General features: G+C 44.8%; 3 protein-coding genes across 6 annotated transcripts in view; 1 reads left to right on the plus strand and 2 right to left on the minus strand.

Moving 5' to 3' along the window:
• PTER (phosphotriesterase related) overlaps nucleotides 1-5,266 on the plus strand; it is a 69,510-nt gene extending 64,244 nt beyond the window's left edge. For all 4 annotated transcript variants that reach the window (XM_006933278.4, XM_019833991.2, XM_045060944.1 and 1 more), the window contains exon 5: nucleotides 4,016-5,266. In XM_006933278.4, the coding sequence (XP_006933340.1) occupies nucleotides 4,016-4,226 (211 nt within the window). In that variant the 3' untranslated portion in view covers nucleotides 4,227-5,266. The remainder of the gene's footprint in view (nucleotides 1-4,015) is intronic.
• RSU1 (Ras suppressor protein 1) overlaps nucleotides 1-16,694 on the minus strand; it is a 355,401-nt gene that overhangs the window by 80,476 nt on the left and 258,231 nt on the right. The window lies entirely within an intron of this gene.
• C1QL3 (complement C1q like 3) lies at nucleotides 7,339-14,426 on the minus strand. Its single transcript, XM_011283618.4, has 2 exons — nucleotides 13,525-14,426; nucleotides 7,339-7,714 (listed from the first exon to the last, which is right to left on the minus strand). The coding sequence occupies exons 1-2, from the start codon at nucleotides 14,110-14,112 to the stop codon at nucleotides 7,535-7,537; spliced, it is 768 nt and encodes a 255-aa protein (XP_011281920.3). The 5' UTR covers nucleotides 14,113-14,426; the 3' UTR covers nucleotides 7,339-7,534.

A 16,694-nucleotide genomic window follows, 5' to 3' on the forward strand; every position in this document is an offset into this window, starting at 1 on the left:
TGAATGCAGATAGAGGTGGTGAGAATGGGAAACCGAGGACATATGACCACCTGTGTTCTGTAGGGTCCCTGTGAAGTCAACATGGTTATCTTCTGCGAAGGAAGGAACAGATTCAGGGCAGGACCTTGTAGAAGAGGAGGAAGCCTGGGAATGGACACTGAGTGAATGAGACAGATACTGATAGGACACGGTGTGTGTGAGACCCCGGTGAGGCTCAAGATCATGTCTGCACGACCGAACATGGGCACCAGTGCACATGACTTGGTGATTTTCCGCCCCCCCCCCAAAAGTTCTGTATTTTGATAATAAGACCAAAGAAGCTTTGAGGAGAAGCAGAAAACGTGAACAGTTAGAGAGACTGAGGGTTGGGATTCTGTCTGAAAAATGTGGTCGACAGGGGATCTGGGGTGGGGTTGAGTGAGGGTCCTGAGGTCCAAGACGAACAGAAGAAGGTATAGAGAAAAGTAAGAAGAGGTGGGAATAACATAGAAGCGGCAATCAATCAGAAGCTTGAGTGAGGGGGGAATGTACCCAGAAGATGGTGAGGGAAAAAGAGAAATGTGACTCGTGGTCGGGGTGGGAGAGTGAAGATTGGGATTTCAGAGAGGAAGTAGTCTTCTGGGACGGAGACGGGCCAGAATGTGGTTAAGGGCGTAGAAAACTGTGTGGGCTACGAGTAAAGACACCTGACCTACAGAAGTGATGTCCAGAAACGGAGGCTAAAGCAGCAATGGTAGGACATACCCCCACACTGGAATTGAGGGGAAGATCTGTGGCCACAGTCGGGCCCTCAGCTCTTAGCGTGGGCGGCCAACCTTTACACCTGTGTGCCTTCTGCCGTCCCTGCATATGGGTACTCCTCCTTCATGACCTCATTAACAGTAAAATAGGCTTCAAGTTCAATATCATCAGGGAGAGCTAGCTGATCCATGTAACGCTTGCTATGTAAATATGGAGATGCTCAGCTGTACAGGAGCAAACTGACCTGACCAATGAAGCTAGGACTTAAAACAAATTTTTTTAAACCACTGAAATCAGTTCTTTAATACACCAATTTATTGTTCCGTTTTTGTTGTTGTTAATTTTGCGTCAGGATTTTACCTAACTTTCTTAGGAGCACCATTCAGTACAGGCAGACAAGTTACCCCAGGGCCCTACGAGCCTGGGCCATGCTGTGAGGTGAATATTCTTTGGGGTTTAAAGTGGGGGCGTAGGGTAGGGCTTTCTCATCTTTCATGATCTCCAAACCCTGTTTCCTGATGAATGCCCTCAACATACGTTTTACGATTCATCTTGGAAATGGTAAGTTTGCTTCTAAGACCCGCTTCCTTTTCCTAAGCCCCTTTGTGGCAGTGAGCTGTATCTTTTATATCTTCTGAAGCAACCCTACGCCACCCATGCAGCTCCCAGACCTTGACTAAGAGAGAGGGGATCGGCAGAGGGGGTCTGAAGGATATATGGGGGGAGGATGACCAGCACCTCTCCTCATATTCCTCCTTGATAACTTCTGGCTATTAATTCAAGGACAAGAATTTAATTTTGGCCAGCTTTCATTGAGCCAAATGTAAACATTCTAGATGTCTGGAAATACATCAAAATATATATGCGGTATATGCGTGTTCATGTATATGTATGTAAGCTTTATCTTCCCTAAATTAAAATCATGCATAAGGTCGCTTGGCTCAAGCACAATTCACGGTAATTACCGAATGACCTTTAGGCAGGGGGTGTGTTCCAGCACCCCCCCTGGTCCGCCATCTCTTGGGCACTTGATTTTCATCATCCATTGGCAGTCCCTTTCTGAGCCTTAGTCATCTTACATCTCTGAACTGCAAGAACACAGAAGCACGCTTCTGCCTACCTCTGGTTTTCAGCACCAGAAATTCTGTGTCTGACACCTGTTTTCAATCTTACGCTCCATTTCTCAAATCTTATTATATCTCTGCCTTTTCACACTTTGTAGTCTCTCTCTAATATTTGTTTGCAAAACACTAACTCATTTGTATTTCTATAATTACTGTCATTTTTGTCTTCTCATCTACAGTGGTTCCTTCCTTCTGGCAACGTCTCGGAACGACTGTTCTTCCACACAATGGCACAGCATGAGAGAGGAGCTTTTATTTTAAGACTGGCCAAGTCATATCTTGATTTGATAGTCAGGAGAGAACTGTTTTGTAGAGTCATAGCAGTGTCTTTGTCGTGAGGTAGCTAGTCTCTACGTTCTTGACTCAAATCAGTTCTAAGGATTCTCAGTTTTAAGCGAGTGTCTTAGCCATTATCCTCTTTCCTTACTACTTCACAACTGAGTAGCAGTGTTGCAGGAACAACAAGGATCTGCTGTTCCATACGATACGCCTCTGACATAACACGGTATCGCTTTTTTCCCTCAGACAAGGGAAAGAGACAAAAACTTCTGGGAAATGCTCAGAGACGATAAGGAGGAAGGCCTACCCTAAAATTTCCCATAACGTGACACTCCTTCTCAGTTGTGGATTAAGGGTTGCCACACTAAGTTTCAGCGTGGGCATGCATTCTGTCAAGTCCTTCTCTCTTCTCATAAATGACCCTAGAACTTTCTAGGGAATTGCCTCAAAGAGAGTTCCAAAAATAACTTCAGGTCAGAGCTTTTGGACATTGTACAGATTTACGAGGTAAATATCCATGGTGGCTCAAACAGCATCCAAGTACTTACAGGACATGGGTATGAATGACACGAATACAGATTTCTAGACAAAAATGCTCGGCGTGGCTCTTGTTAGGCACGACCTACGAACACAATGGCTCACCTTCAATTATTATTTTATTTTAAAATGTATGTTCTCAGAGGGCAGAGCTTTGTGTCTGAGGTTTCTGTGCAGTGGCCCAATTTTGCTTACTTTTAGTAGTTACTAAATATGACTCACGTGCTAGGATGCCAAGAAATGTCACAGACACAAAAAGGATATCTTCTGAATAATTAGCCCTTGGAGGAAGGTGCTGTCTGACCATCCAGATTCATTTGGGAATCCAGAGACTGACATGACCATGAAGAGAACGCCAGGGAAGAGCCATTGTCTCCACTTTGCACCTTCTGCCAGTAGAATCCCGTGGAAGTCATGACAGACACTGCCCAGAGTCCAGACACACACAGATGGTGGCTGTCAGGAGGTGACTCACACTATAGATTACAGCATTTAACAAAGCAAAGAGGATTAGATGTTTAGACAGTAGTTGGAAAGCCCTTCTCCAGTCAACTGGCTATAAATTTAAAGGAACGGCTTGGTATTTACAGCAATCTTGTTGAGATAGAAGGAAGACAGAGTAAATTTGTACTGGTTGATTTAATACAGTGCTCCAAGACTACTACTAAGTCAGAATTCTCGTAGACTTCAACAGATGCTCAAAATACAGAGGTACCCTTCCTGATCTTTTGAAAATGACCATTTTGCTTATCATATGCCCCTTCCTTTCAAATCAACTGATCTGACTCTCAGAATGTTTTACCTTTGTGAAGTTTCCTTTTGCTTCTCTGTTTTAATCAGAAATTGCCATTGATTTTATTTGGTAGAAAATAAGAGAGAGGGAGAGAGAGAGAGAGAGAGAGAGAGAGAGAGACAGACAGACGGGGTGGGAGGAGAGTGAGGTCTGGAAAATGGGACCACCGAGGGAGGTATTTTAGAGTGGAGAGCTGGATACAAACCTAGAACGAAGTTATTTCATGAAATGCCCAAGCAGCCATTCACTCAGACTGGCACATCCTATTAGAACTATTTTTAATGCAGTATTGTAGGCACTGTCATAAATATCACAGGCTGGAAGTTTCTGTGTGCATGGAATAAGGATCATGTTCCTACTACGATGCAATATTACCTTTATCATCACCACGCAATCTTTATTAAGGGTCTCCCAGTACACATGCCATAGAAGAAGGCAGTATCTCTACAGCAAGCACAATAGATTTATGAGTAAAAAGTTGAAAGCACCCTGATTTTAAATGTGAGACAAATGCCATATAATGAGTTGACATTTTTCACAGAGTGCGTCTTCTGGTGGATGAAGGCTACGAAGATCGAATTCTGATGGCACACGACATACATACGAAGCATCGGCTGATGAAGTATGGAGGTCACGGCTACTCTCATATACTTACCAACATTGTTCCTAAAATGTTGCTTAGAGGGATCACTGAGAATGCACTTGATAAGATACTAATAGAGAACCCTAAGCAATGGCTAACTTTCAAGTAGGATGGTTGTTTACAGACTCACACCTTGAGTAGAAAGCTCGCAGAGAACATTTTTCAGTGATTTCAAACCCACAGTGAGATACTAATCAGAGCTATGTAGGACGAATGATGGATCATTTCCTATTTATGAGAATTAGGAATTTTGCCTTCTCAGAAACCAGCTGGTACATCGGTACCTTTAGGAAGTTACTGACCTAACGGAGCCCTCTCGTTCTGCCTTTAACAAAATAAATACAGGAGCACCTATTTCCAAACAGTGATTTACATTCTGTATCCCCTCTAGCAAAGTTTTGCTTTGTTTTGTTTTCTTAATCTATCAGCTGCACTACTTGAGGAAATGTAAAGTGTTTCTAGTTAAATTACCCCCTTCTGGAGCAATCTAATGTTTCTTGTAATATTGATGATCCTACTAATTATCCTGCTGTTCTTTAATTAATGCTTAATGAATAATATGGCACTTGAAAATAGCTTCTGCAGCAAGGGAAGTTAAAGTTTGAGGCTTTCCCCCCCCCCCCCCAAAGGACACTGTAATACAATCACCAATTCACAATGATAAAAATATTGTCGAAGCTTAATTATATTCATTATATATTGTAGAAGTTGTCTACCTATCTATATTGACTGGTAATAAATCAGTTTTGTTGCCTGTGGCTTCCTGGTATCCATTTTTGCTGTAAAGCTTTGTTAGTTTAAACATTTGTATAAGGGGGCATGAACACATAACACTGAATTATAAAAATTCAATGGTAAAAGTCAAAATATATTACATAATATAGTTTAATGAATCATTACATTTATAATAACAAAGGCCACAGTTTAATAATATATATGCAAAAAAAGAGAAATGTTTGCCATATATATATTCCCTTTATTTCCCTTACCTTTTATTTGTTTTTCCTTGGGCCTAAACACAGAAAATGATGCTTAGTTATCTGAAGAAAAGGTCAGATCTATTAGAAATGGCATTCTGACTCGAGCCTACTCTTCAAAAGGTACCCACCCCCGATGTTTTGTGTAAATAAAGCCTTTTTAAAACTCTTAGTTGATGTGCACTGCTGTTTATAAATTAATCTCTTGGTTGATTCCTCATTATGCTATTTGTTACAAACAAAAACAAAAACAAAAAACCCCCAAAACTCCAAACCCCAGCTACCACTTCCTCTTTGATAAATATATATCGTTCAATAGAAATAAATTCGTTGAAACCCCATTATCAGTTATCTAACATATTAGAAAGGCCAAATAGAATTAGTCATTATTCCTGATGAATGGGCTAAGCATTTTTGATCATAGACATCATGACAGTGACTCCGACCAAGGCATTTAAACTAAGCAAACAGCACCTTCAGATGGGAACATCATGCATAACTCTTTCGGAAAGTTGAGGTTTACGAAACACAAGATATTTCTGTGGCTCCAAGATGATCACGCTTTCTGTGTATTAGAACATAAAGTACCCAAGAGGAACGAGCCGGGGGAACAAACTAATTCCTTTAAATGAAAAAATGCAAATGTCCTTCACCAGTAAAACCATAAGATTTTTAAATCCCTGTTTTTGAAATCTACTTGTCAGAGTCTTCAAAGGCAACCGAGGAGGTGGGGGGGGGGGGGGGGAGGGAGGGGTGGGGACAGGTTTTTCATTGTAACAGTGGAAGTTGTCCGATAGGGAGGATATATCAACATGCATTTTTAATCTTTTTCTTAGATTAAAGAGATGGCTTTTGGCAGTGTATTTTAACCAGAGAGAAATGATTTGCACTACTCTCAGAATCTACTTTACTGTCAGCTTTAATCCACCTGAGAAAAAAGAAAAAAGTGATCATTCAAATGCGTATCATTCATAGACATTGCAAAAAAGAGCCACCCGTTTCTGCAGTCCTAATATTAACAGTCTGACACAGAATGCGGTGGGAATATTGATTGGCATATGGTAATAAAGAAGCCGTAGGCTTAATTTACAGACATGTGACGGATAGGGCATTTTAACCTAATAAACTTCACGTTTCTGGGTAGCTCTTAAAAGAGAAGCCATTTCAATTGTTTTGCTATTCCATACACTTTTGTAATCCAAAATATATTTCGATCCAAAATAAGTCAAATAATTTTTGCATGTTTGTGTGTATATATACACATACTTTTTTAAATTAAATTTTTGAGGCTATACAGCCACTGTGCCTATGGTCTGAAGCCATATATATATTATACTTCCTCTAACATATGTGTGTGTGTGCGTGTACACACAAATACATGTATTTGTAGCAGATACTGGTATAAAATATATACACTTTGTTGTCATATTAGTTATATGTGAAATTATTCCTTTTGAAATAACCTCAGGCCAGGACTTGTAGTAACTATTTGAAGGCCTTACTTAGTGTCCCCTTGGTGACCCATGCAGTAGCTCAAATTAAACCTTTGTGCATTGGGTTTATGAATAATCTTTTGTTCCAAAGAAAGCAAAAGCCTCAGTCTGATTTAACACCAAAGAATAAATTTCTCTGACTTTCTAAGTAAATCTAAACGCATTCTATTGACAAAATGGACACACAGGGGATCTTCTAAATACCACACATAATTACACGTTTGCACACTTAGAGGGTAATCCTATGATACAATTTCGATCTCCATTTTTAAAAGATAATCACCAGAAAGGAGAGAAAAGAAAATTCACAAGAAAAAGGAAATGTGAAAATGATCATAGGCTTGGGAATTCCCTCAAATCCAGAAAATTCCAGGTTAAGGCTTGAAGTTGAATCATTCCCAGGACTAGCTCTAAAGTTAACAAAAGTAGAAGGCAAACAATTTCTTTGGGGGCAAGCAGCATTATTTCAATTAGACCTTCTCCTGCAGGGTAAGATCATTCTCCCCACACTATGAATGGACTCCAAGTATCATCAGAAGCAGGTAAACTCACAAGAACCAAAGCTGATATATGGATCAAAGCAGCAGGGTCACAGAACACCAAAGTATCATAGATATTGGAGAAATAATTCAGTGTCTTAGATTTTTCTATAAAAATTTGTGATCTATATAGGACTTCATTCACATGGACACTAACAATAAGGAGGAGAATTTGCTTTGGCGGTAATGGATAACACATCTGCTTATCTTGCTTTTAATTTTTTTTTTTTTTTTTTTTTACAGAATGTTTCTGAGTATACAGATGTGAGTCAGGTAGCATTTGAATTCCCCACATATACACAACTGAGGTGCCCCGCAACTGGCATCCCCTGGGATCCTTGATTCAGTGACGTCAGCCATACGAATCCAGCGTCCAAACTCAGAATAATAAGCTTAGTTTCTGCGTTATCAGTCCGCATAAATAATAAATCCAGAAAATGTGCTGTATTTGTTGTTATTTCCTCCGTGTGCTTTCCCGCCATCTAGTTTGATGTAGACTTCATCTCCTGGCTCCAAATGAAGAACCACACTGTTACTGGCATAATCATAATTCTGATCAGCGTCTTGGGCAATGGCACTGGCACGCACCTATGTGAAACAAACAAGAATTAGAATGCGTGGAAGAAAATTCTCCAGTATTCTCTCTCTCTCTCTGTCTCTCTCTCTCTCTCTCTTTTTTTCATCCATTCACAGCACGGTAAGCAGACTTGCTGCCATAGCACAGAATTTAGCATGAGAGAGTCCACCTGGGCCTTGGAGCTCTTTGAGGAGATCTTTGCAACAGTTCGAGCTCTATCCCTGGAAAGGAGGAACAGAAAGAAGAAAATGGTGCTTTCCTGAGGGTCACGGCAGCCGTCTTTTCTTACCTTACATGGTAAACAATGCACACCAACCTATTCTCTTCCTAAATCAGCACTTTTTCTAATTCCTTGCACCTCTACGCCCAATCACTTCTTGGAATGGAAATAAGGGTAATTTTTTTGCATTTCAATTCAGACCAATTAGCAATAATCTAAACCAGCTGTTTATGAGTACAGAGGTTTAATCCAAACTTCAGCGGGTCCCCAGGATTTTCAGAAAATCGAGATCCACAGGCAGTTGAGATTCAGAAAAATAAAACAACTCCAGCTCTACTACATAGGGGAAAAAAAATGAAGAAAGCCTTTCGATGTGAGGCTTTCGAAACCTAATTCAAGTAAAGCCTTTTTTTTTTTTGCCAGAAATCTAACTCACTTAAACGTCACCCAAGTTTGCAGAGTTCATTTTTCTATTTGTGGCTTTTTATTACTTCATTGTGCTGTGTGCACTTAAATAAATTATTTAATTGCCCATATCTAAAAGTTGCAGAAGGAAATAAGATTTGAGGCCTCTAAAATTTCTAAAACTTTTTAATGATCTGATTGAATACCCTTTTATATTTAGGTGATTCTAAAATGTGTGGTTTGCTTTGAGGATAGAAGCTGCCTATAATCCTCTCATGTTCAGCCTGTGACATAGACATCCTATCACATTCTCAACTCCGATTAGGCTTCATATTCATTTAGCCATATTTTGATTCTGCCTTGGAAAAAAAATTTTCCATAGGCAGACTTATATTTGACTTATTTCAGTAAGACATCTTCTGCTCTGTGCCTTGTTTCTATTCCATTATAATGGTGCTTCCCTTAATAACAGAGCAAACGATTTAGTGGTTTTGTAAACCTGTGTTATGTAATAATACCTGAGTTGGGGTACCGTGTGCTGGCAAAATGAGGGAAACGAGGCACACGTCAAGAATTTCCAGGTGTTTCTTTCAAAATTTAAGTGATAGGTTTTCAAATTAAATTTTCATGGGCTATGTTCTCACATTAATGCTGAAATGTTAAAAAAGGAGAAGGCTCTTTGACACTGCTGAACTTGTGAAGTAATTTGAGTAGTATTTTAAAAATTTCTTTCTCTGGATATCGTATAGCAAAAGGAGAAAGGGGCTTAAAGGATTTAGAATTGCTTAACCCTGGGCTAACTGACACTAATACAGTGGAAGCAATGTACCACGCAATTATGCTCAGAAACACTGACTCAAATGTATACACCGATTGAGCGAGGCGATCTGTGTTCACCTTTAAGTAATAATACAATGTAACGTCACAATATTTCCTAGAAATTAATTGTAGGTTTGTAGGAGTTGAATGTTTTGATTCATTAATTTCACCTAGTTATAAATTCCCTGGGGGGGGGGGGAATCTACGAGGAGGATAGCGCTGTTATGACCTGATGTTTTTCTTAACGTGTGAATTTTGAATGGGTTAGAGAAATTAAAAGACAAATTAGTAATTGGCTATATCAGTAATATATTAATGAATTCACAATCCATAAATATACTATTCAGCTATTATTGATAACCAGACATATTTAGTGCTTTAGGTATTTAATATATGCTCTGCTCTATGGGTGTTGTGCTTTAACACTGTTCTCTATAGAAAGGCATCTGGGAACCAGGACTCATTAAAATCCCTTGATTTAGAGACAATAGTCTTAAATGTAGTTTTTATTCGATAGGGTATAAGCACAGAACCATATAAATGTGACCATTTTTATTCTGTAGGTACAACCACGGAGACCTGCAAATGCATTAGTGTGATCCTACAGACTAGAAGGTTACCCTTATGGTTTTTCACTTCCTTTGTCATGTGACTGCTTTTTAATAAAAGTGATTCTCTTAAGCTATTAAGCTATACTGTAGACCGCAAGACTTTCCCAATTAAATAACTGCCATACTCCAGCACGCTTTGGACAATTTCAGAATGTCTGCTCACCTGATCACGCTTGGAAGGTACAATGGCACTTGAAATTTCAAGCTCTAGTAACCAGCTCGGCGACTTCGAACAATTCTTCCTTTAAGCCATCAAACTACTGAGCAAGGTAATGCATCCACCTTGGAGGCTATTTCCAGGTTCCCAAATGTACACAGATTTCAGCATTTTCTCCGGGAATATGATGCATCCTTTCCTCAGCCCTATGTACCCATTTCTGCCTAAAGGTCCTCTAAAATCTTTTCATATCACAAGTTAACTATTTAGATTCTGCTTCATCTGTAGTGCGGGTTTCACAGCTTTTTAAAATGATGGTATTAATTTGGCATTTCATTAATCTTGCTAATAAATGAATATCAACTCACAGACTGTTGTTTCCAATATATCTCCTGTTCCTCCATGCTGTAATTCACACATTCTTAGAATAAAAATTGGTCCTGAGTTATTTTATGGTTCTAATCTGGGGCCAGCTTCAGTGGTTAATACAGTGGCTTGTTACAGGGACATTACAGTGACTGTGCTCGCACAGCAATTTTTAAATTCAGGTTTGGCTGCTGAAAGTGTACACATTACAATTATGTTTCCTGTCTCTTTATAAAGCCATTTGAGTCCAACTTTTACCTTTCATATCAACAAATGGTATGATTAGATTTTAGGTTGATGGTTTCAACGGGGAATATGAGAACTGTAATCCCTTTAGTGGCATATTTGTGAGAATGTAGCAGCCTGTGTGGCTTTAGCATTATCTTATTAGTGAGGGTTTATCATCGGAGATGATATTTATGGTAACATTTGCTAATTTAATTAATTGCTACTGATGCTCCCATAATTTCATTTTCATTGTACTTCTGTGGGATCATAAACAAAAGGTTAAGAGGTGCATCAGGTTAATTTACCGGCCTTTGATGTTTCCATCTGTGATCCTGCATTCAACACAAAGCATAAATAAAATGCTTCCCATATAGTTACGGTCCAGAGGCACTCCTCTATCCTAGAGTGAACTGCATTTTTAGTTTAATTTTTGTGCTTCTCAAATCCACTTAATCCATAGCACATTACACTGACATAGATCTCTGAGTTTCTGTTTTATGAAAACAAATTAGGTTTGCTCAGGGGGGGAGACTGCCATGCTAAGAAGTGATCGGACAAGAACATAACTGAAAACCAAGGATAAACTATTTGTTTCATAGTAATAAAATAAATTGCATAAAATAGTTCTCATTTGCAACTCTCTGCAAATCAGACTTTATAAAATAGTCCTGTTCTAGGGATAAAATTCCTTAATGGTAATATTTTAATAGCCATTTTCCAAAAGAGTCCATGTTGAAGTCGAAAATACATTGTGTGGTGCTACATATACATATATTTTTTAATTACTTGTTGCACACCTTTTGAAGAAGTCACAGCTTAATAATGCCAATGGAGAGCTTGCTACATGATAAGGTCAGCTGGTTTGCCTTATTTTTTTTTTTTTCCTAATCCTCACAGAATGTGCCTGCTAGGATGATACAAAGGAGCATTCGACTCTCCAAACAATGAAATAATTTTAAAAACAAAATGCAGGTAGCGCATGTATAAGAAATGGTTTTCTTGGAATCAGTACAATATACCTGAGCTCAGCAGTTGAGATAAGAACACTTAAACTAATTAATATGTATCGTTCCCTGATTAGTCATGCAATTGCCATTTCTGGATACTTAAAGATGTGAGTGTTTTTATTCAGTGGCTGATAAAACTTGGTATTGTTCCATTTTAATTAATACCTCTAAAAACAATCCTTCAGCCCGACAGTAATTTCCAGACCTAACCTTTGAGTCAGAAGAGAGCCAATTTGAAAAGAAATGGGTGCCTCATCACTGTCTGCCAAGGGGCTGGTCATAAACCATTCCCTAAAGGCGACAGAATACCTCTATTTGGGTACGGTGAGTCATGCCCTTTTTAGCCATTTACCTATACCTGGCTCACTGCTCTATAAATGATTTTTATTTATCTTAATATTATTTTTGTGCATAATAACTATAATAAACAACCCTGTCAGTGCCGCCTGGTGGCCATTTTCCCTTTTTTGTTGTTGTTGTTTGTTTCTTTTGTTTTGTTTTGTTTTGTTTTGTTTTACCTGTCTTGTGGGTTCCTTGAGCTTTTTAAATTCCTTTACAAGTGACGGGTGGGAGGAAGGGGGAGGGCAGGATTTTGTGCCCTTCCTTGTACATTTAGAGTATTTGTCTTCCACTTTTGAAAAAACTCTGATACTGAATTAGGCCTTTGGAATAAATCCTGCCTTAATGCTGCTTAATAGAGACCTGGGTTAGAACGGAAAAGGTCTGATTTCGAGGGGGCGGGTGATCTGAAGCCCAATGAGCCCTCGTTAAATCTAAGTTGGCCACAGCGGATTTCCCTGGGCCACCCAATAAGCAACATTAAAGCCCGAGAACCCAGACCAGACTTCAGGCTGCAGGTTGCAAGGCCTTGCCCGAGTGCGGCTGCTGATTCAGCGCGCGAGCCTCAGGTCTGATTACACTTTTAGGCAGTTACAAATACTATTGTCCTCTTCTGACTGAGAAATTAGACACACTTTGTTTTTGCACTGACCGCGAATCTCTCAAGCAAACGGTAAAGTGGCCCCGGCATAAAAGTGGCCACCCGTGGCCCTTGTGGCAGAGCCGACCAGCTCAGGAGACTAAGTCCCAGGGGCCCGGGCGCTGCTCTGAGGCTGGTTCACAGTCAAGGGCAAGGCCACTGCCTCTCGAGAGAAGGCGGGGTTGGAAAGACTACCCAGCCGGCGGCCCGGGGCTCCCTGGCGGTGAGGCCCATCGCCCCAGGGCCGGCTCGGCCTCCTGCCCTCCTTGTCCCCTGCCTGTGCGGCCTCCTACCCCAGCCGGGGGAGTAAGGGCTCTGCGTTTGGGTGCGTGTTTTACGGAGTGCACTCACGAGTCTCAACTTTTTTCTTTTGTCATCAACACTCTTTACTTCTCCCCCTTCTTCTGCTGGGGCTGAAATCTAAACAGGAGTTTGCGTCTTGCATTTGACTATATGCTTGTTTCCGAGGTCTGGGACGCCGCAAGGGCCCTGGCGACCGCAAGTCCCCGGTCCCTCTTCGGCTCGGGACGCCCCACACTTGGACTCGCTCTTTCGGGTCCCTTCTTTCTCCAGCGGGCCCCTTTCTCCCCCGAGTTTGCCACCCTGGCACGCCCACTTCGGGGCTCCCCGCTAGCCGTCCTATTCCAGGCAAAGCCTGAGAGCGACCCTAAGCTGCAGAAGATCCCCCGGCCGAGGGTAGCGCCCCTCTCCCGGCCTCCCGGGGCACAGGCTGCCCAGGGGACCGAGCTCCCAGCTCCCCTGCCCTCGAGGGTCGCTCTCGCACTGGCGCGCACAGCGAGCGCAGGTCCTGGCTTGGGAACCGCCCTCTCCAGGCCTCCGGGCGCCCTCTTAGGCCCGCGACCCCCGCCTCTCCAGGGAGTAACAGCGTCCCGTCGGCTCCACTCCCGGGAGCCCGGCTGCCGCGCCCTTCCTCCGCGGGCTCCCACCCCCATTTCCGGGGTCTCCTCCCTCTTGCCTGCACCTTCCCGCGCTCCCTCCCCGCCCACCCCGCTGCCTGCCGGCACTCACCTGGTTGTTCTTGCAGAGATCAGCCCACATGCTGGTGCCGTCCCCTCCGCGCATCAGGACGTGGTAGGTGAAGAAGTAGATGCCCGGGATAGAGCAGGTGAACTTGCCCGTGGTGGGATCGTAGTGGTTACCGAGGTTGGTGACCACGTCGTCGAACTTGAGCACCTCGTAGCCTTCGTGCTGCCGCTTGAGGCCGGCGTAGAAGGCGATCTTGGGCACCGTGCTGTAGGTGGCGGCGCTGATGGCCCCGGCCGCGTTCAGGCCGGGCGCCCCGGGCGGGCCCGGCAGGCCTTGGCGGCCGGGCTCGCCCTTCTCGCCCGGAGGGCCCACGGGACCCGGCGGCCCGGGCTCACCGGGGGGCCCGCGCGGGCCCGCCTTCCCCGGCCTGCCGGCCTCGCCTTTGGGGCCCTGGATGAAGGTGGGCAGGGACTGCATGAGGCCGCGGTCGGGCGTGGCGGCCGTGCTGGGCGCCTTGGTGCCCCCGTAGGGGTCGCAGACCATGCGGCAGGTGCCCAGCATCTCGTAGTGCGCCGACGTGCCGGCCGAGCTCACCAGCACCGGGATGAGGATAACCAGCAGCAGCACCATCACCACCCCCAGCGCCCCGGCGGCGATCAGGCGCCTCCTGCTGCCCACCAGCCGGCTCAGCGCGGGGCGATCCTCTTGTCTGCTTTTGGACAAAATTTTGAAGGTTGGGCGGGGACCTCCTCAGAGCCGAAAACAACCCCCTGCGAACCCCAACTCCCCTGGGCGGGCGCGCGCCGGCCGCTCCCCGCCTGCTCCTGCTCCTGCTCCCGCTCCCCCTGCTGAGGCTGCGGCTGGGGAGGGAGCTCGGACGCCAGGCGACTTGAGCTGAAGTCCCGGGCTGGGGGGTGGGGGCTGGGGGAGGGGCGCGCAGGGCGCCCTCTCGCCTCCCGCGAGCCCCTTGGCACCTGTGGCTGCGCCTCGGGCGCCGGCGCGGCCACCCGGAGGGCAGAGCCAGCCGCCGCCTCTCGCGCCGCCCGGGGCCGCTCACACTTTTATGCGGCCGCTGCCTGCGATCGACTTTTCCGTTTTTGCCGACTGCGCCAGTTCGCACCAACTTTCCGTCTGAAGTTGCCTTTTTCTGCCTCCTCCTCGGCTTCTCTCGCTGGCTCGGTTCGCCCTTCCGCTGCCTGTCTCCCCCTCCTTCGCCACCGCCACGGCAGCCCTAAGAGAGGCGCACCCCCCCCGCCCCCCGCGAGCTCGGGCCGGCCGCCCCCCGGGTGCGCGGAGCAGCGGCGGCGGCGGCGGGCACGGTCAGCGCGGCGAGGCTCGGGGCTGGAGCGGAGGAGCCAGTGAGCAGCGGCGAGCGCCTGGCGGCCGGGAGCGGAGCGCGAGAGAGACTGAACGCAGAATCCTGCCCGGGTACCACCTGCCAGGAGAAGAGGAGGCTGACAAACGCGCGCCGGAGCAATTTATAGGCACCCAAGGCACAGAGGAAGGGGAGCCGCTCTGGCATCTCACTGCAGCATCTGCTCCGCGCATCCCACTCAGAGAGAGTTTGGCATTACTCTGACAATGTGGGATTTTTTTTTTCTCAGCCTCTCTCTCTCTCTCCGTCTCTCTCTCTTTTTTTTCCCCCTCTGCACATGGATGAACAGTGAGATCGTGAACACTCCCTTGCCGAGCCCAGGTGATGGCAGCTCTCTCGATGGACACACCTGGCGGGGGGAGGGGGAGGGAGACAGATGTGCAATGGCCTCGGGGACTCGAAGGTCACACCTAAGCCCCCTGTGTCCCCGCGGGGAGCTGCGCCACTTGGAGGGTGGAGGTGAGGGTTGAAAAGAGGATGGCTCCGTTGACAATATTTCTCTGCTGGCTCACCCACAATCAGCCGGCGCTTCAGGTGTTTTTCAAAATGCCACTTTTAACATAAGAAGGGCCCTTTAGAATTTTCCAGATGGTTTTCTTTTGTAACCTTATGGTTTCCCTCGCCAGTCTTCTAAAATGAAACAAGATGCCACCCAGAGAACAGGAAGGTGTGTTGAAAAGCCCAAGGGCTGTTTTGAATGATTATGAATGAATAGGCCCACCACACAATGGGGTGGGGGTGGGGGTGGGTTCTTTTAACAAATGCGCGATCCCGTGTCCTCTGCTTACAGGACTGCAGTTCTAGCTACCTTTCAGGAGATCCTGCCATTGGATCTGAAGTTGCATGTACTTGCACTACATGCACGAGAGATAATGACTTGTCGGATGTCTTTAAAGGTCTTAAAGCAAGCAGCCTTTACAAAAGTGCTGGGCAAGATCTTTTGCTGAGATATGGAAAGTGTCCTGTAAGCTCCAGGCACAGTTCCTGCATGTACACTGAGGCAGGGGGAAAAGAGGTAACATGGGAGAGCAGAAGGGAAAGCCTGGATTTGTAATATTAATGTAAAACCCCCAGAGTAGGTATTAGGCAAGTTATCCCACTAACAAATACAGAAGGCACACAAGAACGGCCTTAAATAAACAAGCAGAATTGATTTGTAAATCATACTTTTGCATTCAGGACCCATGGATGTCAATCAAACGTGGATGGCATTTGCTTGTCAATACGGGGATGATGGCTGGGAAGATGGTGACTTATTACATCAGGGTGAGAATCTGAAATGAGCAAGAACAAACAACGCCACAGCAAGCGAACAGTCACCTCCCGGCGGCCTGGGATCTTGTCTGCGGCTACCCTAGCACCGAGCGCCTCCTTTTCTGTTCCTTCCGCCTACCTTCCACAGCACCCCGGTTTAGTTCTTTCTTTCCTTCTTCTCGGTTTCAAAAGTAAGGTCAAATGAGCAGGCGGAAGACAACACCGATTCATTGATTCTTTTAAGAGAAATGTCGGGAGCTCCTCCAGGCCTTTCCTGGGAGAATCAACAGCGAGGCGCAGGCCCGCCGGGCCCAACCCAGCCTAGGTCTCCAGGTTTTCTCTCCCTCTGGCTGCTGAGGGGGCCGCTGCTCTTGCTACTGGACAAGAGTCCTTCCCACTCCTCAAACCTTTAACTTTTATTTTCGGGTAGTGGTTTTAGAAACGTGTGTCTGTGTCTTGGGCATAATTATACATGTATTTCAGAATACTTTTATTCACACGAGGAACCTTATTTTCATGTATTTGAGCAGCAGACACATAGCAAATTCTCCACTGGCCACAATGCCTATTTTCCTAACACACG

This window comes from Felis catus, chromosome B4, assembly GCF_018350175.1.
Source record: "Felis catus isolate Fca126 chromosome B4, F.catus_Fca126_mat1.0, whole genome shotgun sequence".
Taxonomy (NCBI): domain Eukaryota; kingdom Metazoa; phylum Chordata; class Mammalia; order Carnivora; family Felidae; genus Felis; species Felis catus.

Coding starts and splice junctions, on each gene's coding strand:
- C1QL3 (XM_011283618.4), bottom strand. CDS start 14,112: ATGGTGCTGCTGCTGGTTATCCTCATCCCGGTGCTGGTGAGCTCGGCC. Junction 7,715..13,524: donor ATCTCTGCAAGAACAACCAG/GTGAGTGCCGGC, acceptor TGTTTCACATAG/GTGCGTGCCAGTGCCATTGC.